Below are 27,385 nucleotides of genomic sequence, written 5' to 3' on the forward strand. Positions count from 1 at the left end.
GAAAATATTGTAAGCGCATGCGCAATATAATTATAAAACAACGTGGCGTGACCTCTCCGCGAGCCCTCTGACCTCCACCGTCCAGCACGCAACCTCGTCAAAATGGACAGAAAGAGTGGTTCATATAGTAGATTCTCATTAGCATTATGTGGTCTGGGACGAGCTGGACATATTCATTTCAAAGGAATACGGATGAACCATCGCTGTCGGTTGAAGTACATCGTGGAAGATGAAATTGACAAAGCAGAAAACATTCTCACAACCTTTAACATGCCCGAAGTGACCGTGGTCAGTGGAAAAGAGTACAACGTCATTTTGTCGGATCCAGAAATACAGGCCGTAGTGGTGGCCACTCCAACATTTACACATGAAGAGTTTGTGACTCAAGCACTGAAGGCTGGCAAGGCAGTGTTCTGTGAGAAACCAATTGCAGAACAAATTGAACAAGTGGCATTATGCTACGATGAAGCAGAGAGGGCTGGTAAGCCATTATTCTGTGCATTTAACAGAAGATTTGACACCAGTATGGCACGCATTCAGGCCAAAGTGGCAGACGGCGAAGTTGGGAAAGTGCATGTCATTAAAACCACCAGCCGGGACTCTCCCTTACCCTCCATAGAATATCTGAAGATATCTGGAGGCATGTTCCATGATACTGCAGTACATGACCTAGACATGATATGTTGGATCCTTGGTGAAGAACCAGAGACCATCCACACCATGGCACACTCTCACACACCAGCTATCAGTGACCTAAATGACGTTGATACTATCATTATTACCATGAAGTTCCCTAGTGGAGCATTATCTATGACTGATGCCAGCCGCCATTCTACTTACGGATATGACCAACGAGTTGAGGTATGTGTGGCGGTATGTATGTCCAGCTATATATGCTTTGAAAAAGGGTGTAGCCTTCAAAAGCCTGGGTGAAAAGTGAAATCAAAAGGTGGCAACCAAGAAATGGCTGCAATGATGTTAATGCTCAGCCGTTTTGGTTTCACTTCTTATAAGGCCCCAAAAACCTTTAACACGACTTTTATGTATACAGACACAATGATGATTGTTGAGGACAGAGTTGTAAATGTATTTACTGTATTGCATGTTTTATGTAGAGGTGCACCGATATCGATATCGGTGAAAAGTTGCAGATATGAGCAAATATTACACATAATTAAGTACTGTAATTTCCACAATATCCTTGGTAGTGGCAAATAAGGTTGGGTGATATTGAAAATTTCCTCCCACGGTTATTGTGGAGCTTATTATCACGATTATTGCTAATATCACGGTATTGAAATGAACTACAGCAAGTACACTCAAAAACAGTTTACACATTATATTTGCATGGGTGAAGTAGGTTTGTTTATTACCACAACTGAAAGTTTAGAAAAAAAACCAGCCTAACTTATACAGATGCCATGGAGTGCATATAAATCTTGAAGGAGGCATAGATCCTATATGTATAGCTTAAAGCTAGCAGATAATTTATTAAAGCTTACAAATGCAAGGCCAGAATTTTTATCCCACAATTACAGTAGTGCTGCGTCCAGTAGTAGTGCATGGGTTAGTCTTGTTTGCTAGTACAAGGAGGCTGAAATACTGATTGACAAGTACAATTATATCACCATGTTACTGTCATACCAGTACATCGCCCAACTCTAGTGGCAAAGGTTTTCATGATGGCCAGAGTCCAAATCCTGAGTTGGTCAAACTTTTTTATTTTTTTACACACCTTTTATCACTACCTTTCCACAATTCTTTACATAGGTTTTAGCGACCACCTTTTAAGCTTTTTGTCACATTTTTTAATGTTTATTGTAGTGTCCATACTGAAAACCTTTTATGTTCAGATATTGGTATTGGAATCAGTAATTTTTTGTAGCCAATATCAGGGGCATAGCCAGGAAATTTTGGAAGGGGGTTCGAATTTGGAATATCTGGGAAATTCATTCCCCTACAGCCAGTTTCTAGATGAAAATTATGTATACACTAAATCTGGCCTTAGGCAGTAACATTAAAATTAGTTGTACGTGCATCTATCTAGCTGAAACCTACACTGCTGTTTATGCAGCTTATGAACACTATAATCCTACTGTACTATTAATGAAACTAGCTAATCTTCACTTCCGGATAGCATACTGATCTCCTACTTACTCTTCTAGCACACCACTCTTCTCCTGGATCTACTCCTGAGCTTTATTCCGAGTACAAACTTTAACATCATTCTTGGCTCTTCTCTCAACTTGTCACTAAACTGGCTTGTACTCCAATAGATTCAAGACATCACGTGCTCACCTCATCGCACTAAACAGACATTCACAATGTAAATATATCATATTCAATACTTTATACTAACCTGACACATGTATATCACAATTACTGCAGCTGGCTGCTGCCCTTTAACAAATCTCCATTTTCACAATCAGATCTCTGCCATTTCCACCAGGTATCACATGCACAATTGCTCACGTGATACACCCTAGAGAATCGCTTCGTTTCAGCATTAATGATTCACCTTTAGTATGATTTGGTTCTCAGGGGATGCGAGAGTGTGCGTATACCTAGCTACTGGAGAGTTCCAAGGCTGAAAGTTTAATGTGATTTTTAATTTAATTTTGTTTTGCCACTGAAAAGGGGGTTCACCCAAACCATCTGAACCCCCTGCCTATGCCCCTGAATATATCGGTTATTGGTATATTGGAAAATTTCCATATTGGTGCACCTCGTAGTTTTATTGCAATATTATTGTAATACTGTGATAGAGTGGAGGACTTCTAATAGAACACACATAGAATGTTCTGGAATTTCCATTGGTAGCTTAATCTATGAAATTATAAATGTACTAAATTTAGTAGAGCCAAGATAGCAGTGGTTAAGGATCTGGATGTTAGGTATGGTGGTCTCTGGTTCGAACCCTAGTAAGATTTTTCTGAATTTTCTCACACATTTTTGACAGCTCTATTAGAATATCTTGACCCCCAATTAGTGGTGTGCAATATAGGAATTTTTCCTATAACGATTATTGCGCACAGTATATCACGATACGATATATATCACGATATACAAACTCATCACTCAGTATTTACACTCGTAGCACTGATGTACTAGAAGTACAATACAACATGGTACATGACTAGCATACAACATTATAAACTCTTTTATCAAAAAAGTACAGTGTACAATGACATCTTGAGTACATTTTTCTCTAATTATAGCTAAAATCTATACCACTACCCCCAATACTCTTAATGTTGTTTAATTTTTTCTGTACAACATTGCAGCTGTCACTCTATCGTTTTTCAAACTATCAAAAGGCACTGCTACAATGATCAGCCTGTAAAATTTCACCACATGAGGTTTACCATTCGATTTTTTGTAGACAAATACATATTCATAACACTGTATATATTTATCAGATTAATAGCAAACTTAGTATGTGAATTCACCTTTATACGCTCTTTATTTGTACCAAACTTCAAGGCAATCAAGGTACATGTTTGTGTTTTATAGTATGTGTGTGTAAAATCTAAGCTCCCATAGACCCCTTAAGGTGCAAGAAGGAGAAAAAACTCTAAACTTTGAATGCACACATCTGGTGCATTTTTTCTTCTTATCAATATATACTTACTAGAGCTGGGCAATATACTGGTACGTATTAGGAGAAGGTATTTTAATGATACCATTACCGTACCAGATGAATTTAGAAAATACCACCATACCGTCTAGAGTTAGATGGCAGCTGATTCATAACATCATCCTGTTATTTCCTGCATTTAAGATACTTTACCAATATGAAAAGTCATGTTAACATGTTTCATCACCTGACCATCACACTTTCCAAACATTGGACATATTAAGTTTAAAAAAATACAATCCATATTGTGGTATAAACAATCCATATTGTGGTATGTATTTGTACTGAGATATTTTCTATAATACCGTACCAGCTTTGACAAATCTCATACTGCCCAGCTCTAGTGTGACGTGCCAGCTTTCTTGGCTGCACGGCACACTACTGTGTGACCGGGTCTGCAAGACAGTAATGTACAGTTGAGAGTCTAATCCACCTTGTACCTCAACTAATGTAAGGGGGGAGGCATATGATCAAACATATAATTTATTTTACCTATTATTGTTTCCAAGGGAGATCCAGTAAATGAAAGACACGGAGCTTTGTTCAGTTACCTTACTTATCTGTATTAATAGCTTGTGTTCAAATAAATTTAATTCAGTTACATCACCTCAGGGCATACACCCGTTCACACTACCTTCTAGCCCGGGTAGAGCATGGCACGGCTTGAAACAAACTGCAGTATGAATCAATTGAGCCGTGCCAAACCAGGCCCAACACGGCACGACAAGGAGAGGTGTGCTGGTACAGGTTGGCACAGGATAGGATACAGTGTGAATGCACTCCAAGCTGGCCAACAATATAACTTGCTTCTGTTGGCCACACAAAGAGTATATTCCCCTAAAACCAAGGTCTAAAACTGTTCTTCAATAATGGCTACGGCGTACCATAGTTCTGGTAAGAGTTACGCTCGAACAACGCGGTAATATTCTTGGCGAAAGCCAGCTTAAACGTGGCAGCTATAACGTTGCATAACATGGTTCTATGCTTCCTCACTACAATTCTAGTGCCTTTCTATAAAGCTCCTAAATAATCAAAAGCTTGTGCACTTGTTTAGCTAATTATTATCGGCACTTGTTTAGCTAATTATTATCGGCACTTGCACTGTCGAGCTGATGTCAGATGCAGTAGTGTGAACAAGTGCCAACCTGAGTTCAATAACCCAAGTTGAAAACACTCTGGCTAACCCGGGATAGTGGTGATAGAATACACCCCTTGGCCAGTTCAAATACCAATGTGCTAACAATTGAGCTGTAATGCTGGCATATAATGTGTTATACAACAGTACTAGTGTATACTTTGCATAAAAAATAAGGTGATTATTTAGCTCCAAGCCATACAAGTGCCAAAACCATACAAGTGTGACAAAAGCATTCAATGCTGTTTTACTAAGTGATTGTGGTTGGGAAGTGAACAACAACTCTCACTTCCACACAGCTTGCTACAATGACATGGAATCATTTTGTTGTGGAATTGCATGTCTAGACAGGTTATTTAAGCCAAGTAGAAGATTGTAAACAGCCTGAATGCTCAAAGGTAATGCAACAGCATGGAGTGCTTGGAAATGTAGCCACAAGAACAGCAGCGCTGGCCCATTGTAGACTTAATTAACTCAAAAGGCTTGTTTACTACCTGTTCTTATCAGTGCTACAATCAGGACAACATTACAAGTTTGTACCAGCTGCTGGAGCCTGGCTGATTCACTTTTTGCTACCAAATGAAGATGTGAACTGCAGAGGAGATACCTTATGAGTAAAACACCATAAATACCATTACCATCGCTTTGTTTACAATTATCCCTTTAGAAGACTCATTAGAAGATCACTACAAGTTCACCATTAATCATGATGCAATAAAACACAACAAGTTATTACATCATGATCAGGGGATGTGAAAATAGCACTTGTATGGCTTGGAATGCTGTCCCTTTAAACATTGTCAGTACCACTTATCATCCTGTGCATGGTGTACACTGTCTGGGCTTGAATACTGTAGATGTTTAGCTCCAGTCTGTTATCATTTATACGGAATGAATACCCGGCTTCTGTATGGACGCAATACTTAGCAAACACTTACTCTAATAGAACGTACACTTTTATTAAACACTCTAATTGAGCATTCACTTCAGACGTTCAAATAATGGGAGACTTTACTTAACTGACAAAGTGAATAACCAGTATGTATGAGTTAGTGTAGTGGGACCTGTTAAATGGTGTTTGTTTTCTGTAACTTTTTTTAGTTTCTACATCATAGTTTAATGCTTTGATCAAGTCACTCTCGAGTTGCTCAAATGCATTCCAATAGATTATAATGCCATTGAGCACAGATGATAAGATCTCAATAAGGTTAGTCAGAGTCTAGCCAGAACAATTTAGTGTTTGTGACTGCTCTATTATAGTGTCAAGGGCAATGTAACTGTTCTATTAGAATGTCATGATCTTTAGTGGCAGTACAAAATTCACTGTATACAAAAAGTTCAGTAGCTAAGTGGCTGCCTCTATCTAGTGGGTTGGTTTACTGGGGATATACAAGACTGTGTGGGTGTGTGGATGATGATGATGATTGGAACATATAATTCAGCTGTAGTGATCCAGTTCAATTCAATTCAGCTGTGTATATTGGGGGGGTGTTCCGGCTCTGTAGTGTTAGGTGAGCACTTATTTCAGTGAGGGGAATAGTGATTTGGCAATCAGTCTTCCCTGTATAGTTGTAGTCACATACACATCTCAAAATGCATAATTTTGTACTAATATTATTGTACTTGTATATGTTTTCAGAATAGTATGTTTTTAACAAGTCTAATGCATTCTCTGTTAGGTGTTTGGTGCAGCTGGAATGGTACAATGTCACAATCCAACAATTGATAGTGTTGTTGTCATGAAGGACCAGTCTACCATGACTTCTGCAGCTCCTTATTCTTTCCCGCAACGTTACGAGGAAGCCTACATGTCAGAACTGGATCATTTCCTCGACCTCCTTAGTGACCCAATGAAGACACCCAAACTGACAAAGAGGGATACGCTACGAGCTACCCAACTAGCTGAGGCTTGTGTAACTTCTTTTCAAACTGGACAAGTTGTTTCATTTAAGTACAAGGAATATTAGAATGTACACTTTGTAGGTTGAATTTGATTTGTATATTCAGTGATTTAAATAGTATGATAGATGCCCTTTATCCAGAGAGATCTATATGTACGAGGTACAATTTTTTGCAAAATTGGTGAATCGATTGAGGTTCAACTAGCAGAAGATCATTTTCTGCTGGCAGACAAAAAATATATGTCTATGCTTATATTTTCATGAGCAGAGTTTATAGCCTGTATTCCATGAGATGCGAATTACGGGGAAATCGTTAGATTTTGCGCAGGCTTGATTTTACGATCGCAGAAATTTATACTGGAGATTACTTCGCAAACATTTGGACCTCGCAACAGTATAACCCTGTATGATAGCGCTACTACTAAAGTGCGCTTCAAATTGATGGTAGCTAAAATGGATGAGTTTGTCATCGCTCCTAACCTCTCCTCGAATATAATGGAAGTTACAATAGACATTGGGCCTGATAATGGTCGTTTAAGACCTAGAGCGTCATTAAAACAGGAGGCGTTAGAATCAATACGTCGAGAGGACAGAGAACGGAGGCGCCAAACTAGAGCGGCCATGCCGCCAGAAGAAAGAGAAGTGGCTAGAGAAAAGGCACGTGAACACCAACGTAGAAGACGGGCGGCACTGACCCTAGAAGAAAAAGAAACTGTACGTCAAATAGGAAGAGAAAGGATGCGTCAGAAAAGAGCCAATATGACCCCAGACCAAAAAGAGGCCAAGAAACGACTCGAAAGAGAGCGCATGCGCATTAAAAGGGCATCAATGGATACAGACAAAAAGGAAGCCGTAAGAAAGCAGGACAGAGAGCGGATGCGACACAAAAGAGCATCACTGGACCCAGAAGCAAGAGAAGCACAACGTCAAAAAGATCGTGAGCGTGCACGGAAGAACCGGGAGGAAAGGTCTTACAGAAAACACAATGTTACGCAACTTTCAGATGTTGAAGAAACTCTAGAACCACATTGTCAACAAGAACCACAACAAAACAATATACTTCAAATTGGAGAATTTTCAAATTGGAGAATACAGCAGTCAAACAGTGAGTCAACACCAAGAACAGAACAACCAGCGTCAGTACAAGAGGTACATGTTGGAGAAGATGACTGCAGGTTTATCATAACACAACAACAGCAACAAGAAGTATTGGATGGTCAGCCTGCTGAAGTTCAATGGCAATGGAAGGGTGATGATAGTGATGATAAACAGATACAAGTAACTGAACCGTGAAGGAGCATAAGGGGCTGGAAAATTGTAGAAAGAAACTAACCGCCAAAAAGTAGGAAATTTCCCACCAACAATAACTACTGACTTGACGTTTGTGCTTTACACACCTAAACAACAATGGAAATCTTTAGGTATGTACTTTTTAGACAATATATTCCTAGTGTCTGAAAACAATGTAGTAGCTAGTTTTGCTGTATCAAATTCTCTACTTGATATTCGTGTACCAGTGAATGCATTACACTTGTAGCCCAAGTGATGTATTGCAGTGTATTGTGTGTAAATACATGTATCATGACTATATCACTACATTGATAGCAACATGGGATATTTCATGGGCCCCCAACCTTTACCTGATTATGAGTAGAGGTGTGTAATGACAAATTTAGACTTGTCTTGATGTTTCCTTCTTGATTACGTAACATCTAGATAATTGAAACAAATACGTAAAAGGTGAAAGATGTTAGTTTTAGCACCGTGCCCAAGTGGTGGGAGAGTTGGAGGTGTCTATACCATCAGATATTCTTTAGTGTACTAATAATTTATGGAAGTTTACTATTACCTATCATCCTTACCTCAATAAGTCTTACAATTTCTTGATAATTGGATATATTATAGATAATCGCACACCTCTAATTGTAAGACAATAAACAGTAGGGATTTTTTGTTCTCCAGGGAAAACTTGTCCTATTTTTTATGTAGCACAGACCATGAGATTGAAGGTGGTAACAGGCTCAATGTTGCAAGTAGAATCAATCTACCCTGTTGCTATTGGCAGCACAAAATCTAGTATGTGACATGTGTAGGAGTTGCTCAGTTTGATAAGCAATTTTTTCGTACAGGTTGTCACATCACATGAATATACTACACACACATGTACAAGTACCCACAAAGTTTTGTACAAGCTAATCAACAATTATATTATATATATATAAAATCACTCCAGTATAACTAAAATCTAGTACATGCATATATACACAAAAACGGGTGATAAAATTTTTAGGCTACAATTTAAAAATTAACATGACTATATTGCAGGTGCAATAACTACAATAAAATGAAAATTCACTAATAAAAACAAACAGTGAAGTTGTAACACACCCCTGTATACATATACACATGAATTGGTGACAAAATGTTGAGGCTACAACTCAAAAATCAGCACACGACGATTATACCCAACTACAATGATGTCACCATTCTTTGTGACACCAATGCTGAATGGACAGTTAATCACAGAGGGACTTTCCCCATAACTAATTACAAACTCGTTAAGCTGGGGACTAAAGATGGAGACACGGTGATGCTTATCACTTGGGAACTCGCTGACTATAACAAAACTGTCCGAGTCTAGTGCAAGACAATTAGGACATCTTAAACTGCCCAAATTTCCTCGGTCTGTGAAAGATGAAATAAATTCTCCCTCCATATTGAAAGCCTGTATTCGATTTAACTTGCGGTCTGTTACAAAAATCTGCTCAGCAAAATTATCAACAGCTATGTCATAGGGCTCTTCAAATTGACCTTTGCCACTGCCCTTTGTACCAAATTTGTGAACAAAGCTACCACTCTGGAAAACTTGTACCCTGTAGTTACCCTTATCTACGACATACACCGCTGCATTCTTGTCAATAGTAATTCCTGTTGGCTTGATAAACTGGCCATCTTCACTTCCCTTTGGTCCCCCAAACTTTGTTAAGTACTTTCCATCAACATCAAATTCTTGTACCTTACTGTGATAGCCATCAACCACTAGTAGAGTATCTTTTGTTGTGTAAACTATCCCCAGGGGGTATTGTAACTCTCCGTCTGCCTTGCCTGGTCCAGAAATCACCCGCTCAAAGTTATAGTTGTTATCCAGAACAATTATACATTTATTTGTGGTGTCTGAAATTGCTATGTCTCCAAAGGAATTGATAGCTAGTCCCCACATCTCACCAAACTTTTTTCCCTCACCATAATCTGTCAACTCGTGATATTTTACACCAAAGTTTTCATACGGAGGCAGAACATTGACAAGAAAAGGACTACCAGGAAATGGGCTCCCTTCAACAGTAATGGTTACATGGTGTTCACCAAGGTTTACCGGAGTATATGATACAGTGATTACTCCATTCTGCTTGTGTGTGAGTTGGCATTCTATTAGGTAGTTATTAGCTAAACAGGTTAACTGTACAACAATGTAGGCATGAGGTAGATTGGTAACTGTTTGACCCTTGCTGTCCTTCAGTGTGATAGTGAAATGTGCTTCTTTGCTTTTGTAGGCTCTTTGGATACCTGCGCCATCTGCTACACAGTTGTCTAAACTGTCCATAACTCTGAACTCTCCAAACGATGAGCAAAACTCTTCAATACCTTTACTACTTGGTAGCTTTAGGTTCTTCATTTTTGGAAGTTCCTCAATTTGGTGACTGTTAGTGTTCAAACACTCTTGGTAGGCATCGTTCAGTTCAGTGATCCTTGACATTACTTGAAGTTTTAACCCTAACACTTCTCTGTCTGATGGTTGCTGTAACAACTGTTGCCCAAACTTCAAACACTCTTGCATGCGACCTTCAGTAAGCTTTAGTGTGTCTTTGTAAGTTTGGAGTGGACCAATGGCCATTTGAAAGTTTTGTTTAATATCTGCTTCAAGCATTTCTGCTCTGTCAGATAATAGTTTTATGGCTTGTTCTACACTTTCTTTAAGTTTAGCAACATCATTGTAACATAGTGTCTCTGTTTTTGTTCTTTCTTGTTCAGCTATCGTAATCTTCATTGTGATAGCTTCCAAGTTAGCACTCAAAGATTCCAGAGCTTTAGCAAGAACACTCCTCTCATCCTTAGAGACAGTGTCAATGAAGTTGTACGAATGATCTTTGTGTAGTACGAGAACACAGTCTTTGCATATCAACACTTGACATGTAAGACAAAACAATTTCACCTTCTTCTCTGGATGTTGTCTACAGAATTCTGGTTTCTCCAAGGCATTGAGTGATTTGAGGGATTTCAATTCTTCCAGGGAAACACAATTATGTTGTTGAAGTGTCTTCATCTTCTTGTGACACCTGGCACAATCCTGACACAGGAACTCCTTGCAGTTGTAGCAGAAGGCTACAATCTCAGGAGACCCATCTTCATTACAACTACCACATTTGACATTGTCCACTTTTTCAGCTTGTTCTTGTAACTTCATAACATCAACCAAATTTGATATAGTAAAGTTAGTTGGAAGACCTGTGGAGTGTATTTAATATTTTAACAAGTGAATTTTGTTATGGGTAAATTGTGTGTATGACTAGTGTGTATGATTTGTATGTACAGGCTTACACCTCTATCCAAATATTTACAATTACAATTGCTCACTTTCCACTCCATTTTCGTTAAGTGTGATGGACTTTCTGCACACCGGACAATCTATGATTCTTTTATCACGTGACCTACTCACACTGTTCTTTAAACAGCCACTGCAGTAGGTATGCAGACAAGGAAGTGTCTTCGGATCGTGTAGGAGCTCGTAACAAATCGCACAAACTATTTGCTCGCGGACTTTATCCCACTTATCAGCCATCGTCGCCGAGGAAAACTGTATTCTAAATGTTCGTTCGTGCAAGCACGTGAATGGCTTGGGGGACGTTCCCATTGTAACGGGTGGCTAGACGGGTGGTGTGTGCTGGTTGGTGGAATCGAGCGCAGGTAAGCTTAGTGTTCTATTAATTTTGCTTAGTTTTGGGACACTAAGTGTTTGGGGGGACCACCTCGACCTTGTACAGGTTGATAACGTCCATAGGCAAATTAATTAAGGTAAATGAGGGTATTTCCGGACACTCTTTGATAAAATCGCTCTAACACTGCATTCACTATGAGTTAAGGAATCGTTTAAAAGCCTATCTTATGGTGCATCTGCAGTACAAATTTCGTTCCGATACAATCAGCTACTGAGGAGTTATGAGCCGAAATTTAACAGCATGTAAAAATGCAACATGCGACTAATTCCGGGCACTTCGAATAACAAGTAAGTAGAGCCTTCCACAGGTTACCAATCCTCTTTAAGAGTATGGAGACTAAAGTATCACTCATCTGCAGCTTAAAAATCAAGTGTAAAGTTCATACCTCGGTTCATACCCTTTGGGAGAAAGCAGCATAGCAGTGCGTATTTTTAAAAGTCTATGTAATTCGCGAATATTTTCTTTGTATTTCAATCGATCAGCTGCTGAAAAATCGGCTGCCACTCCGCCTGTGCTGCTAGTCTGGCGCGGCCGCCCCTTCGATTAGATCTCTAATCGAAGGGGCGGCCGCGTCAGACTACTGTGTTGCATGGATTCTCTTATGATTTTTGTTATGCAATTACCCGAGGGTATGATCTTTCTATAAATCTTTAAGTATGAGCTTGGGCTGCCTGGTTAGATTAACATTTTCAAAGTTTTTGAACAAAATTACCAGTGATTGCACTACAAATTCGTGTCAAACTTCGCGGTGGAAAAGTGGATTCACTTCAATTTTGGTTTGTAGAAAGGCCATAGGGCACTGCATTAGCACATTAGCATACCAAATTATAGGTCCAGGAATTCTACCATTGTTGAAAACGATGTAAGTGCCCGGAATTAACCACATTTAAGCTTACCTTATACATTGTTTACCCTCTCGTATTGACCCGGCAGGTCGAAAAATACAAATGACCATAGATAATATACCCACCTGGATAGGAAACTTCGCCACGTGCCCATAGACTTTTTTTGTACAAGAACCAGTGTCCTTAGGGTGGTTTCGCGCCTCAAATTTAATCCTATTTCAGCAGAACAGTGGCATTAACAACTTTATTTTGTAACGAGAATGACTTGTGGTGTTGTTGTAATGATTGTTTTGGTAAGTTTGACCACTTCGCGTCACTTTTGGCTGGAAGTCTTACAATGGCGGATTACATGCTTTGGGGAAGCACGTTCTTGGCTAAACTAAGTGTTGTAGGTAGAAAAAGAAAGTATCACAAGGTTAACTATACTATAAAGAATTGTTTAGGCTAAATAATACGCCTTCACGCGACTTCTTTGGCAGGTTTTTGAGATGGTATATTTGGAAAAACGAGAAGCACATTCTCTAGCTCTGTGATTCTAAGCAGTATCGCTACACAATTTATACTACGAAGTCATCAAATAATGCTCCATGGTATGGTCTGGGGGCATAGCGTACAGGGTTTTGGTGTTTTCCTTGAATGTGTCCAAACCATCACATCTCGCGTTCAGTTTCGCTTCTACCATTCACACAATAAAGAACTAATTTGCCTTGAAACTTGCTGTTGGCTTCCAAAGCACCTTGAGAAAGAACCTTTTACCAGTGGTGAGTCTTGTTTTTCCCAGAGAAACTTGTCTTGTTACTGAAGGGGGCGTGAAACCAGCCTGTAACCAGTGCTGCTTACTAGTTTCCAAGGGTATAATATCTATGAACTGACTGACTGTTTATTAAGGTACGGTAAGTGCGGGTAATTTCGGACAGCGGCTAATTCCGGACACTTAGAAGAAACCAAGCTACACTGAACATGTTTTACAAGATCATCAACAATCTTATCTCAGTACCACATGACCATCTTACCCAGTCATCTACAACCACCTGGGGTCACAATAAGAGATATATTCAGCTGTCAGCTAGAACAAACACATATTTGTACTCCTTCTTTCCATCTGTCATCAGACTTTGGAACTTCCTCCCTGAAGAAATTGTAAATTCAGCAGACTTTAAACACTTTTAGAAATTCACTTGTTTAATTAGTTTTAATGTTTACACATATGTAATACTCAATTCTGAGTTTTGTACATTGTAAATAAATAACTAATAGATCGTTCCCAACAATGGTGGAGTCCCTGGGCCTATATTTTGGTATGTTAATGCATTGTCCTATGGCCTATCTACGACCAGATTGAAGCGAATCTGTTATTCCACCACGAAGTTTGACATGAATTTGTAGTACAATCACGGGTGATTTTGTTCAAAAACTTTGAAAATGTTAATCTAACCAGGCAGCCCAAGCTCATATTTTCAAAGGTTTATAGAAAGATCAATAGATCATACCCTCAGCTAATTGCATACCAAAAATCATAAGAATCCATGCAGTGCAGCAGATGGAGCGGCAGTTGATTTTTCAGCAGCTGTTCAGTTGAAATACAAAGAAAATACTCACAAATTACATAAACTTTTAAAAATATGCACGACTACTTTCTCCCAAAGGGTATGAACTTTCTACTTGATTTATAAAATACCTACATGCGTATTCCTGCCTCCTATACTACCGTGCAACCTACAACTGTACCTATTTCATTGATCAACTTCCTGCCCTACATCCAGAACTTTGGCTTTAAACTTACTGCAAAAGTATCTGCATGCATATAGCACTGAACAGTGATAATGTGCTCAAACAATATCTATATGTACTCCTGCTTCTATACTACCCTATATACCTATATTTCATTGATCACCCACCCTTAAAGGATGTAGTAAAGTAATGTACTATATACTCAGTTTATTGTTGATAGTAAAAACCACTGAGAAATGTTGGTGTTTTGAAACAGGTATGTAGAAAGATACACGGTACGAGTACACAATTTTATATGGCACCTACCCTGTGTGAGTACTGTCTCCACATTAAATGTTTTATTGGAACCGAGACCAAGCATTAAACACCATGTTGTCACTTTTAAAGAGCATATACAGTAAAGCCTCTCCATTATGGACATTTTGGGACTCAGACTTTTTGGCCATATTTTGCTGTAATATATAGACTCTTTCAGAGGGAAGTAAACAAAAATAAGTATTAACCAGACCTGTTGACCAAATTATTGTTGTCAAAGGTTTTTTCTATTGTGTCCTTAATTCAGGGTGTTTGTTAAGAGAAGTTCCACTGTATATACCATCCTGCAAGTATACTGAAGTATACTGAGCATGCGGGTAGTTAAGCTACACATCAGCACTACATGAACTTAGTTTAGATGTCTAAGACTGTAGTATTGTACCACTCAAGTGAAAACTATAGTAGATTGAACTATCTAGTCGATTATGTACCAGCCTTCCAATAGTACTGTATTGACTTCACACATTCTGCTGTTAGAAAACCAACCATCATGAATGTGGACCACTACCCACTGTAACCAAACTTGCCCTTAAATGAGTTTTTTTTTGTAGACAATGTTGTAGATGATATGTGTTGTGCATGTTTGTATTCTTACATAGGTGGAATTTTGACAGTTTTCCATATTTTGACTACGTCACAAGCAAGTACACTGTCAAACTGAGGACTGTTTGAAGGTGAAACCAGACTCAGCAAAAATGGTAACGTGAGTTTCTGCCAGTGATGTTATTACAAATGTTTGAGGAGATGACACACAAGAATTTTTCTTCTGTAATGCTCTCATCCACCACAGCCACATAGCTACGGTATGTGCTGTGCCCATCTGAAAACAGCAGGCAAAGGACATTTAGCTAAGTGTATGTAGGATCACTTCCAGGAAAGTATCTGAAGATCTGTAGGAGATGGAATGGCTTCCCTGTCACTGATCACACTAGTTGATATTGTGCCACTGCTAAAAACTGTCACCCAGTTGATGTTATTCCTTGCTCATATCAATTTGTGGAACTATGTCAAAAGTTCGCTATATATGTGACTGAATTTGTGAAAACCCAATGTTTTACATTGAATTCTTTTTTGCTATAAAATATTTATAATGTGTGTATGCTCTGGTGAAGTTACAGTTTCATATACTAACCAAGAACTTTTGGAGTTATAGCTCTACAAGTAGTAACAACAGAAAGTTCAATTTGTACAAGAAGTATAGGGAAAATGAACTAAGGAACTTACTAAAAAGTAATGGCTTTAACATACAAATGCAATGATATGTGGAGTTGAACCTTGCACCATCACATTCACCATGAATAAGAGAATCCATTGCTGTGTAACTTTTTCATTGTATTACCTTTTTCGCCACATAGAACAATGAAATACGTGAAGAAAGATTGATTACGTACTATCTCTTTGACATGCCATAAACAGATGCCCATAACTTACATTTCTGTTGGTCTACTGCAGTGAACCAAAGATTTTTGAACTTCTCTTGATTAGCAAATTAGAAGATATTCAGGTTTTTACCGTTAGACTCTTCAGAAAGAGGAGAGGAGTTGATTATTGGCATGGAATTTAGGCTTGGGGCACTATTATGTTGGGTTTTGCAGATCTGCACATATATGGAGAGTTACAACACCAAAATGGATTGGTGCGCAAGAAAATATGTATCCCTCAGACATCATGTTTCTCCCCACATACACACACACACATCACTAGGGATCCATGTTTCCTGGGAATATTCCATTTAATAGGCACTTACATCTTTAGCTTGTTTGTGACCTTCCACAGCTGTTATTGCTTTATTAGGTTTCCCATTGCATATGCATGCATGACTCAGATATTTTCTATGTAGCACTGCATTTTGGAAGTTAGCCAGCTGTCAACACGCACCTGCTGAAAGATTTTTGGCTACCAAAATAAATTTATCTGAGCTGAACACTGCTGAGAGATTATGTGTAGCTATAGACAACTGAGGGATTTATACTTGGGGCATACTGAGTTGTCAGGGCGAACAGTATAGTTAAGGATACCTGCTTAGTTGGGTGAAAAATGTGGTATTTACATAGCTTTCTGAAAAGCAAACATTTTATCCAGGGAAACTTATATCTGTATTACTTGTAGGTTGGCAGAGTGATAGAAATACATGTGCATAAATCGCAGATAACATATCCCTATGACTAGCCACTTTGAGTTTAAAGTTTCTTTATAATTTCACACAAAATGAATATAGCTAATGTAGTTACATGCGCATGCATACACAATTATGCTGACATTTTGTTCAGTGGTTGTAGAGTAGTGGTTGATATAATAGTTGTGACTTGTCACTTTATGCGAGAACCATCATTGTCCATATATCCACAAACCTAATAATACACTCAAGTATCTAGCAGCTGATCATATAGACCTTTGCAGAAGACTAACATTATATGCATAGCTGCCAACTTGACGTTGTGGGTATATATATAACCTTTGCCAGGAGTGAGATCAACATGCAGACAGATACATCTCATGCAAAACCTGATGGAGAGAGCAAGCACAACATATGCTACAGTTATCTAAACGTTCATGCAGCACTGATGTATACCTTACCTGTATGCTCACATCATTAAATTGTCACAGGGGTAGCTCCAGGGGGGTTCTAATAGGGCTGAGCGATATTGCTATTCTAGAATCATAATCTGTACTAATGACACTATTCGCAATACTGAATACTTCACAATACCTGTATACTTACAAATAAGTCAAGGCCATGCTATAGATAGTGTATTGCCCAGCATTCCTGCAGGTAAACTTTATAGGTGATACCAAACTAGCCACTATCATTCTTGTTTATAGTACAGTTACTGTAACACATGCTTTGAGGTAATGTTATGGGTAATTTGTGGTTAACAAGGTGGGTGGCCTTTATCAGTTACAAGAATTCTTAATTTTTAGTAGCAATTATGCAGCTACAGGCATAATATCATGACAGTAAATATCACAATATCGATATGTCAAAATATCCCAATACCGGTGTATTGTTAAAACAGTAATATCAATCAACTCTAGTTTCTAAGTAAGCAAATAATCCTTTCTGTTTACATTTGTTTTTAACTAGAATGACTGCAGTGCTTTGACTTGTCGTAATAACTGCATATTTTAAACATCATACTTTTTTTTGTGTGTACAATGTGCATTGTTTGTACAAAGTGTACAATGTTGATGTGTGACAAAATGTACATACTGATGTACATGTGCAATGTTCAGTCATTCAGCAGTGAATTATGGTCATTGCTCTGTTCATCCACTTGTTCCATCGTATCCATTCTCTATCGCCAGATACTGTATGAAAAATTCTCCGTGGTGATCGGTAGTCTAGAGAAACTGTGTGTTGTCCAGCATTGAGGGATCCTTGCCACAGTCCAAAGTTACCAACATGTACAGTATTACCATTCAGAGATGCTGTGTGTTTTTGTGGGACTGAGTCAATACTGAGACGCATAACAACGTAAGAGTAACGACTATCACCAGAAAACTGATACATTATGATAACATGACTTTGTTTGGATAGTGTAAAGGAAGTGGTGACATCAGTTGGAGCCCAACTGTTGGAGTTGCTGAGAGTGAACCTTGTTGTAGGATTAACACTGATAACTCTACAAGATGGAGGCAACATCATGGTATACAAGTTCTTATTGTCTTCGTACTTTTCTTTACAGTCAGTTAAGGTCATATTAGTGGGGGTACGATAATGAATATAAAAATAATGCGGTCCTTTGTAATAATATCTAGCCAAAGCTCCATGTAAGTCAAGGAAAACACTGTTGCCCTTTAACAGCACTGATGTTGGCTGGTGAAATCCATCGACACTTAATGCAGTAACTACCTGACTGGGAGATGTCATTTCTGCTGAGAATTGGTAAGTCGACAAAATTGCTCTGTCGCTTGGTAGGTGTAGAACAGCTTCAGTATTTCTAATGGGACCCCAGTTGTTGAATGCATTTGTAGCAGCACAACTATCACATTTAATACTATCTGATACAGCATAAGCATCCTCAGCCCAAACTACTTGTAGTATTGCGGTCTGCCAATCCCATTCTGATGCCATGTTGATGGCTACCGGTGACTTGTAATATACCTCGATAGTGTAATCTCCAGGGTTGAGGTTGGCCATATAGAATCCTGTAGCAGTTTTGAAGTGTTGATTTCCACTGTGTACCAGTGATCCAGCATTGATATTGTTTATCAGTAGCTTGCCTTGGAAGTCCGCATTTTCACCAAAAAATGTCATCTGATAATGGATAAATGCTGCATAAGTTTTATCAACAAGGTGAATTTTTGTGGTGAGAGTAGCAATAGGCATGAAGGTAGTAGTGGCCGGCAGGTATAGTCCATTACTGACTGTTGTCTTACTGTACATTCCTGGAACAACATTAACTTGACCATAGCAGTAGTTGTAGCATTGAAATATGAAGCACATCAAAAATAAGTAACAGAACTTCATTTTATAGTGTCCCTTAAGTTTTTATGTAGCTAGACTGCAGAGCTGTGTCCCCTTTTATAGTTGTTCTGGTGTACTTGTTTTCGTGATTTCATATGTATTTCCTGGTATTTCCTGTAGTAGTACTGTATTTAATGTTGAGTATGGTTATGAGATCAACATAATATTATGCATGCATACATGCTTACAGGCCGTGCCTACATAGATCTCAATATGAAATATGAAAATACATGCATGTACCTGTAGTTTCCTTTCTAGATATATTATACCAGTATACATAGACTACTTTTCATACATGCGGTAGTTATATACCTGCTTAAAAATTGTACACTACTTGTCTGACTTGGGAGTAGTGCGTTACATAAGTAACATAAGTAATGTGTTATGTAATATTATTACTTTTTGTAGCAAGAAGTAATATAACACATTACTTTTCATGGACTAGTACTATTTATTGGCTTGTTACTGACTTTGGAAAAGTAATGCATTACTTTTGTAACGCATTATAATTAGCTACTATAATAATATTACCTTTGTAGTAATAACTTGTCTTCTGATTACAAAATAATACCTTCTAAGATGGTACATTACTATACACGTAGCCTACAATCCTACCTATAGCCATTACCAACAGATAGCCAGCATCTAATAAGGGAGCATCATTAACCTGATTATGTGACTTCAATGTGCTGTTCAAAGTATTGAAAGGCTAAACAAGGCTAATACGAGTTGAATACATGTTAATGTGTAGCTATATATAAGAAGTTCTGGAGCAAGGTACAGCTGGAATTAGACAAGACAGCTGGCCATGGGTTGTTCTGGAGCAAGGTACAGCTGGAATTAGACAAGACAGCTGGCCATGGGTTTCTGATGATTTTAACTATTCATCTTACAAAAGTAATATGTAACTTACTAGTTACTTTTATTATAAAGTTGTAACATGTTACGTTTCACTGTAGTAACAAGTGATAAGTAATTTATTACTTTTAAAAGTGACGACCCCAACACTGCTGACCGATATAGTACTTAGCTATTTGTTGGAGGACAGCTAAGTGTGCATTAGTTCCTATTAGCAGGTACTTTTTATATATCCAGTGAAGTGGTTAAAGTGTATTAATTTATTTATGTGTAAACAGTGCAACTATGAAAAGAATGTTAATTTTATTGACGAAAAAACAGCCCACTAGATGTGACATTTTAAGCCATCCAAACTAATTCTAGCTATCTGTTTGTTCTATAAGTAGACAGTGATATACAGGACACTCACTAATAGTGCAATGGTATGAAACTGAAACCTTTGAGTACTCAAGGTGAATGCTGTAAAGAAGATGACTGAAAGTATACAATATAATACTTAAAGTATTGTTTATTCAGTCACAAGAAAAAATATCCACTAAAGGCAAAGTTTTATGTGTTGAGCCTTTTGACTGCTTTCTATTAGTTCTGTAGACTGTCTCCTAACTGTAACTGTTGTGAGTTGGTGGTGACGAACTGATGATGTGTCAATTGTGTTTTTTTCCTGTAAAGGTACAACTCAAATAGTTAAATTGTATGTAACACTTTTACACCTCAGATCAAAGGAATTCCACAGGATACATTTGCCATGTATTGGTCTTCAAAGGGGTACAACTAAATGTACACCGGTATAACCAGGAAAGTGGTTGCACTTAAAAAAAAAGAAAGCCGAAGCATGCATAGCTTTGATGTTGATGAGGTAGTGGTCCTGTTTGTTTTATAAAAACACAGCACAAAATTATGAGAATAAATTAATGCTCACGTGACTTATCATGAATTGGAGTCTTGCTACAAGAAGCACTTAGATGAAGGCATTTTAGTATCCTTGCCATTCTATGAGTTGGTAAACATTAGTTAGCTTTCGTAATACAGACATGCAACTGAAGTCACATACTGTATGTATGTATGTTTGGCATGTATACTCACCAGTGGTCTGGTTAAATATGGACTGTGGCTTTGGATGAGAGTTTACAGTAATAATTGTCGCAATTTCTTGTGAAAAATATCATCATTGTTATAATTATTTTCTGTTTCCTGTAATGACATTTTCATTTTGTGTTTCCCCTTCAAATGTTTCATTTTCTGTTTCCATTTTCTGTTTCCCTGTTTGTTCCCTATTATATACATGTTCCCATTTCCCACACACATTGCAGGAAGGAGGAGTGCACACATTTAAACCAATGGAGATGATGCTAATCCCAGCATAGTTTGATAAGTACACTAGTAGCATTTGGGTTTCTTACAATCATTTATTTTGTGATACTTGTCAGCAATGTGTATGTATGCATGTGTAGTGTAGTATATAATAATTTTGTCCAAGTATATAGAGCTATACACTATTATCGATATCTGTGTAAAGGGCAAGAGGGATTTGTCTGATATGTACTGGTATGCCCAAAGTCCGAGGTCTGCGGGCATACATATCAGGCAAATCCCTCGTTACTAAGTTACAGCCAATATGTAATAGTTACTTCCGTCGCTCCGGGTGATTAATCACCCATGCCTATAGGAGTGTAACCACTGGTTTCATTTTATATACTGTACATGCTCAAAAGATTAAATTATGGCTAGGCATGCCCTTGTGGATCATGTGTGTGTGTTGGTGAAGTGGGGTGGCTGGTATTGATAGTGGAACTGTCTCTCTGTCTCAACATACTGTGTAGTGTTATGGTAATTTAATTTTAAGTTAATTGTTTGTAATGTATGTTGTGTCAGCTGAATATTGTATTAACCTTAAAAATTATGTCACGTCATTGTACAGTACATTCTGTTGATTATTTCATCTTGTGTAATTAAATTATTTTGTGAAATCAATTATGAACGATCAACTGTGATGATAATTATGCATGCGCACAGACCAGAAGTAAAATTTTAATTATCTACAGTATATAAGAAAAGGGTAGACTCTATGCAAGAATCTTGCAAGACTCACCATAGCGATATCAGCAAAATTAAGCTAAAATTATAAAACAGTTTAATAGTTAGGACATCTTTGCACAGTGTACAGTACATGTATAGTGGGAATCGCGTCTCCTTAAGGAAAGTGTTTTATAATTTTAGCTTAATTCACTATGGTGAGGTGCAAGTCTTGCAAGATTCTTGCATAGATAATGTCCCTTATCTTATATACTGTACTCAAGGTTGACTATCAAATGATACAGTACTTGTATCTTAACTTCACTAAAGGCCTTAAATGTTACCAGGTAGCATGTGAACACATGAAATTTGTTTTGAGAGTTTCATTATGGTCAGCCTTGTTATACTTTTATTAAGTTGGCTGGGATTTGAGAGGTGATCATTTTATATATGAATACAAATGCCCTTTCAAACAGACTACTTTGTAATCATTAATGTTCTGTTATTCATACAGAAATGTTCATGTCACTCAAGTGTTTGGCCAGCTGCAGCTATTTGACAGGCACACTTACTCTGAAGCCATATTGGAATATCACTGGCAGAGTACATATCTTTGATTGAGGCTGGAGCCTCCTCTGTGTGATGTCCTCAGCCACTGACCCCCTGATCATGTACTACCCTCACAATGGATGCTTAAAATACCAGAGACATACAGCACAAAGCAAATCATAAAATTATCCACAAACCACTAAAATTTATATTATTCAAAACTTGTACATAATTATTCATTATCACATTCCCACTAGCATACTACCAACTTACAACATGTTCACCAGTATAGATAGTACAGTGATACATACACTTAATATGACTGGATCTGGGAAAACTGGTCTTTTCACCCATGACAGCAGATTTGGCTTTTCATCAAGAATACAAATTAAAGCTACAGGACCGGAATAATTTAACCATGTATCAAATTTCACGCTACTGTAGGCTTGAGTGGTTTGCATTTCCCAAGCCCAGAGGTGAGTGGTCTGGGTTCTTAACAGGCCTCTGGCCTACCTAGGGATGGCTGTATAGCTTTGTGCTAGTGAATGAACTGAGACCTACACTGTAAATTCTTTCATTATTGTTAGACCTCAATGGCTCATAATTCATACCTATGCTTTCCTCTTTCATTTTGCAAAAAACCTCTTGCCCTCCCCTCCACCACTCCTATTGGCATTCGCCTAATAAAGTCAACCTCCAGTTTAACAACACGCTAAACACTTAGAACCAGCGTTTCTCAATAAGACCGGTTTCCCAGACTGGGTCCTTGATCTAACACATAATACAATGAATGGAGCTGTTTTACTACAGGGTGTGTGTGCATGAGGTAGATTGGTAACTGTTTGATCCTTGCTGTCTTTCAGTGTGATAGTGAAATGTGCTTCTTTGCTTTTGTAAGCTCGCACCATCTGCTACACAGTTGTCTAAACTGTCCTTATACTCTGAACTCTCCAAATAATGAACAAAATTCTTCAATATCCTTACTACTAGAGGTTCTTTATTTTTGAAACTTCCTCGATTTGCTGACCGGTAGTGTTCAAACATTCTTGGTAGGCATCGTTCAGTTCAGTTGTCCTTGACATTACTTGAAGTTTTAGTTCTAACACTTCTCTGTCTGATGGTTGCTGTAACAGCTGTTGCCAAAACTTCAAACACTCTTGCATGCGACCTTCAGTAAACTTTAGCGTGTCTTCGTAATAGTGTTGTTTTAGTAAGGATTTTTAGTTTTAGTTATAGTCACAGTTTCGTCAATAATTTTAGTTTTGGTTTTAGTTATAGTAATTTTTCCTAATTCCTAATTCCTTTTAGTTTTTAATTTAGTTATGATTATATTCTCTGTGTTATTTAGTTTTAGTTATGGTTTTAGTTAAAAATGTGAAAATCTTTTAGTTATAGTAACATTCGTAAAAACATTTTAGTTTTAGTTAAATTGTACATAAGAAAATCTTTTGCTTTTAGTTATAGTTTTAGTTAACTAATATATATTTGCCTTACTAAAAATACTTTTAGTTTTAGTTATGGTTAACTAAAACAACACTACTTCGTAAGTTTGGAGTGGACCAATGGCCATTTGAAAGTTGTTTAATATCTGCTTCAAGCATTTCTGCTCTGTCAGGTAACAGTTTTATGGCTTGTTCTACACTTCTTTAAGTTTAGCAACATCATTGTTACGTAGTGTCTCTGTTTTTGTTCTTTCTTGCCAGTGTTGGGGGTAACGTGTTACATAATAATTATTACTTTTGTGGTAACAAAGTAACGAAATACGCTATAAAAACTGGTAATGTAACTCAAGTTCCTTTACTTTCAAATGTAATGCGTTACCTAAATAACGAAGTTACTGTAACGAATGTAACATTATGTAATATTATTATGACAAGTGACGAAGTTACTAATCTTGTTAGTGATCCATTGAGTAACGCGTAGCCACAATGAAGTAACCAAGCCTACTGGATGAAGCTATTCATCAGCTTCTTACTTATAACCAAGATTTGCACATTGTCCAACAACAGGTAGTAGTTTCAACCGTGACAGCTTAAGGCTGTGGACACAAAGTAATACAATATTATTATATTTACTTTATTATATGGGTAATATGTAACTGTAACTAAATAGTTCAGTTGCAAGTAATATGTAATGAGTTACTTTTAAAAAGTAATTGCCCCAACACTGTCTCTTGCTTAGTCATCGTAATCTTCATCATGATAGCTTCCAAGTTGGCACTTAGATTCCAGAGCTTTAGCCAGAACATTTCTCTCATCCTTAGAAACAGTGTTGATGAAGTTGTACAAACGATTTTTGTGTAGTACGAGGGCACAGTCTCTGCATATCAACAATTGACATGTAAGACAAAACAACTTCACCTTCTTCTCCGGATGTTGTCTACAGAATTCTGGTTTCTCCAAGGCACTGGGTGATTTGAGGGATTTCAATTCTTCCAGGGAAACACAATTCAGTAAGATGTTGAGGTGTCTTTAACTTCTTGTGAGACTTGGCACAATCTTGACTCAGGAACTCCCTGCAGTTGTAGCATAAGGCTACGAGACCTATCTTCATTACAACTACCACATTTGACATTGTCCACTTTTTCAGCTTGTTCTTGTAACTTCATAACATCAACCAAATTTGATATAGTAAAGTTAGTTGGTAGACCTGTGGAGTGTATGTAATATTTTAACAAGTGAATTTGTAATGGGTAAATTGTGTGTATGACTAGTGTGTGTATGATTTGTATGTACAGGCTTACACCTCTATCCAAAAATTTACAATTACAATTACTCACTTTCCACTCCATTTTCGTTAAGTGTGATGGACTTTCTGCACACTGTGATTCTTTTATCATGTGACTCACTGCAACAGCCACTGCAGTAGGTGTGCAGACAAGGAAGTGTCTTCGGATCGTTTAGGAGTCCGTAACAAATCGCGCAAACTATTTGCTCGCGGACTTTATCCCACACATCAGCCATCCGCCCCCGAGGAAATTAAACCTGTATTCTAAATATTCGTTCGTACAAGCACGTGAATGGCTCACGGACGTTCCCACTGTGGACGGTTGGAGAAGAAGATATAATTTGTGTGTGTGTTTGTCTTATCGTCTATATACGGCAATCTGAAGTTTGACAACAGAAGGTGGTGTGTGCTGGTTGGTGGATTCGAGCCGAGAAAATCACCTTTACAGAATAGTACTAGTCCACATAATGTATAACACAGCATTAAATAATACAAAACACTTACAGGTGGCTGGATGTAGAATTTTAAAAAAGCAGTGGATACTGAACCGAAAGTCGGTTTAATAAGCCATACCAGCTATTGAGCCAACAGTAAAACTTGGACAAAAAGGGTTAAGAAAAAAGCCACAAAACTCAGCCGTGGCTCAAACCATGGACTACCGGTGCAATAGGTGAGTGTGCTATCCACCGTGCTACCGCTGCTAGCTACCCACCTCCTGTATTTTTCTATCTGATAAATGTGACTCAAGTAGTAGTCTAAGCTGCATATGGTAAGAATGTAACGTGAAGAAGAAACCAAAGCTGAACCCGACCCTAACCTTAACACTAATTTGCATGCCCTAAAGTTGAATACTCGGGGAAACTACTAGACGCGTGCCCTAAAGTCGAATACTAGGGGCATATACCAACCCTAACATACAACTAGTTGCTTGATACTCGTGTAGATGGATGACTGTCAGTTATTTTGTATTATCCACAAAAAACCCCCATAAAAAAATGCCAAAACTCGAATTTTAGTCTCGCTGCCTCACTGACTACAATCACAAGGCTAGAAGCCAAACGAAGCAGTACACGGCCACCATTTTACGTCACAATAACAACCTCACCAGTGGGATGTTCCTTTTGGCGGTTCCAATGAGTGTAGGCCCAGAGCCTTGTCTTTTCTTTTATCTTCAATCTGTCTTCTTCATCCAACAAAACCATATCGAGGCATTGATTTTCCACATGATAACTTTCTTTCAGCAGCATATTTAGATGCCACAGAATCATTTCAGAGGTAATTATCAGAAGCGCTTTAGTCCTGGTACTACTGTAAGAGGTATACTAGCTAGATATACAGCAACTTCGCGATTAGGATCTCGTTCGCGACTACACCCACCAAATAAAGATCTAGGTGGGCTAATAGTGATAGAGTACAGATACCACACCTCTTAACAATCTAGCTACTTAACAAGATGACCTCACCCCTTATTGGTATAGCTGCTGCGCACCCCTTGGCTGACTCGAGATACTCTAATACAACAGTCGTGTATGATATTCTAATAGAACAGTCACAAGTTACACTGTAGCTAGCTGTGCTGCAACAAAAAAAACTAAACAAACTAGTATTTTAAAAATTGTTAATTTAAAAATGAAGTAGGGATCTATGCAATAAAAAGTAGTGAAACAAGATATGAATGATGGTATTACAGCATAGCTTAGTGGGAAAGTTCCTAGCACAGTAGCTATAACAATTATTTTGTTCAATGCCAAAGTAGGGATGTTCTCACTGAACTAAGTTGTAATACCATCATTCATCTCTTTTGTTTCACTACTTTTTATTGCATAAATCCCTACTTCATTTTAAAAAATAACAATTTAAAAAAATACTAGTATTAAAGAGCTTACAACAAGTTATAATAACTAGGAATGGCCAAACTTTTATGCTCGCTGTTTAGCTCCCTTGTACCGTGTAATTCATGTAGCTGTGTGTGTTACATAATATATCAAGACTGACTGTGAGGCTTATAGACATGATGCTTGTTAAAGATCAAATTACTCTAATAGAGCAATCAGCTAACAGTGTAATATTTTTTCTCTAAGCAATCACTATGTAGTAGTACTCACTGTTCTTTATTGTTGCATTCCTGTATTTCATATAATGTAGCTGTAGTGTTCACACAGTATGACTAATGCTTGCATATGCGTAGGATCCCTGCCATAGTGATCGCATT

The 27,385-nt window shown here is 37.9% G+C and overlaps 3 protein-coding genes and 1 long non-coding RNA gene across 6 annotated transcripts; 3 read left to right on the forward strand and 1 right to left on the reverse strand.

Annotated features, from left to right (window-relative positions):
- Positions 1 to 32: 32 nt before the first annotated feature.
- LOC136254040 (uncharacterized oxidoreductase YrbE-like) lies at positions 33 to 6,815 on the forward strand. The gene is made up of 2 exons (XM_066046697.1): positions 33 to 861; positions 6,452 to 6,815. The coding sequence occupies exons 1-2, from the start codon at positions 103 to 105 to the stop codon at positions 6,737 to 6,739; spliced, it is 1,047 nt and encodes a 348-aa protein (XP_065902769.1). The 5' UTR covers positions 33 to 102; the 3' UTR covers positions 6,740 to 6,815.
- A 195-nt stretch (positions 6,816 to 7,010) lies between these two features.
- LOC136249757 (uncharacterized) lies at positions 7,011 to 8,288 on the forward strand. The gene has a single exon (XM_066041907.1). It carries the CDS (start codon positions 7,115 to 7,117, stop codon positions 7,964 to 7,966), a length of 852 nt encoding a protein of 283 aa, XP_065897979.1. The 5' UTR covers positions 7,011 to 7,114; the 3' UTR covers positions 7,967 to 8,288.
- A 490-nt stretch (positions 8,289 to 8,778) lies between these two features.
- On the reverse strand, positions 8,779 to 25,442 carry LOC136254050 (E3 ubiquitin-protein ligase TRIM71-like). 3 transcript variants are annotated; one of them, XM_066046715.1, is made up of 2 exons: positions 25,226 to 25,442; positions 8,779 to 11,176 (listed from the first exon to the last, which is right to left on the reverse strand). In XM_066046715.1, exons 1-2 carry the CDS (start codon positions 25,407 to 25,409, stop codon positions 9,105 to 9,107), a joined length of 2,256 nt encoding a protein of 751 aa, XP_065902787.1. In that variant the 5' UTR covers positions 25,410 to 25,442; the 3' UTR covers positions 8,779 to 9,104. The 3 variants fall into 3 exon arrangements, 2 of the variants coding, with proteins under 2 accessions (XP_065902787.1, XP_065902778.1); XM_066046706.1 differs by lacking the exon at positions 25,226 to 25,442 and adding an exon at positions 11,306 to 11,544; XR_010700271.1 differs by lacking the exon at positions 8,779 to 11,176 and adding an exon at positions 24,478 to 25,095 and having other exon boundaries at positions 25,226 to 25,350.
- LOC136254064 (uncharacterized) lies at positions 11,389 to 15,696 on the forward strand. Its single transcript, XR_010700276.1, has 2 exons — positions 11,389 to 11,635; positions 15,158 to 15,696. It is a non-coding gene; the product is annotated as an uncharacterized lncRNA (long non-coding RNA).
- Positions 25,443 to 27,385: the final 1,943 nt, after the last annotated feature.

The sequence above is a fragment of the Dysidea avara genome, chromosome 1 (assembly GCF_963678975.1).
Source record: "Dysidea avara chromosome 1, odDysAvar1.4, whole genome shotgun sequence".
NCBI lineage: Eukaryota > Metazoa > Porifera > Demospongiae > Dictyoceratida > Dysideidae > Dysidea > Dysidea avara.

What these genes read in the sequence shown, in the direction of transcription:
- LOC136254040 (XM_066046697.1), top strand. Translation starts at nt 103, where the DNA reads ATGGACAGAAAGAGTGGTTCATATAGTAGATTCTCATTAGCATTATGT. An exon ending in GATATGACCAACGAGTTGAG is followed by an intron (nt 862 to 6,451) that starts GTATGTGTGGCG and finishes ATTCTCTGTTAG; the next exon opens with GTGTTTGGTGCAGCTGGAAT.
- LOC136249757 (XM_066041907.1), top strand. Translation starts at nt 7,115, where the DNA reads ATGGTAGCTAAAATGGATGAGTTTGTCATCGCTCCTAACCTCTCCTCG.
- LOC136254050 (XM_066046706.1), bottom strand. Translation starts at nt 11,510, where the DNA reads ATGGCTGATAAGTGGGATAAAGTCCGCGAGCAAATAGTTTGTGCGATT. An exon ending in TAACGAAAATGGAGTGGAAA is followed by an intron (nt 11,177 to 11,305) that starts GTGAGCAATTGT and finishes TACACTCCACAG; the next exon opens with GTCTTCCAACTAACTTTACT.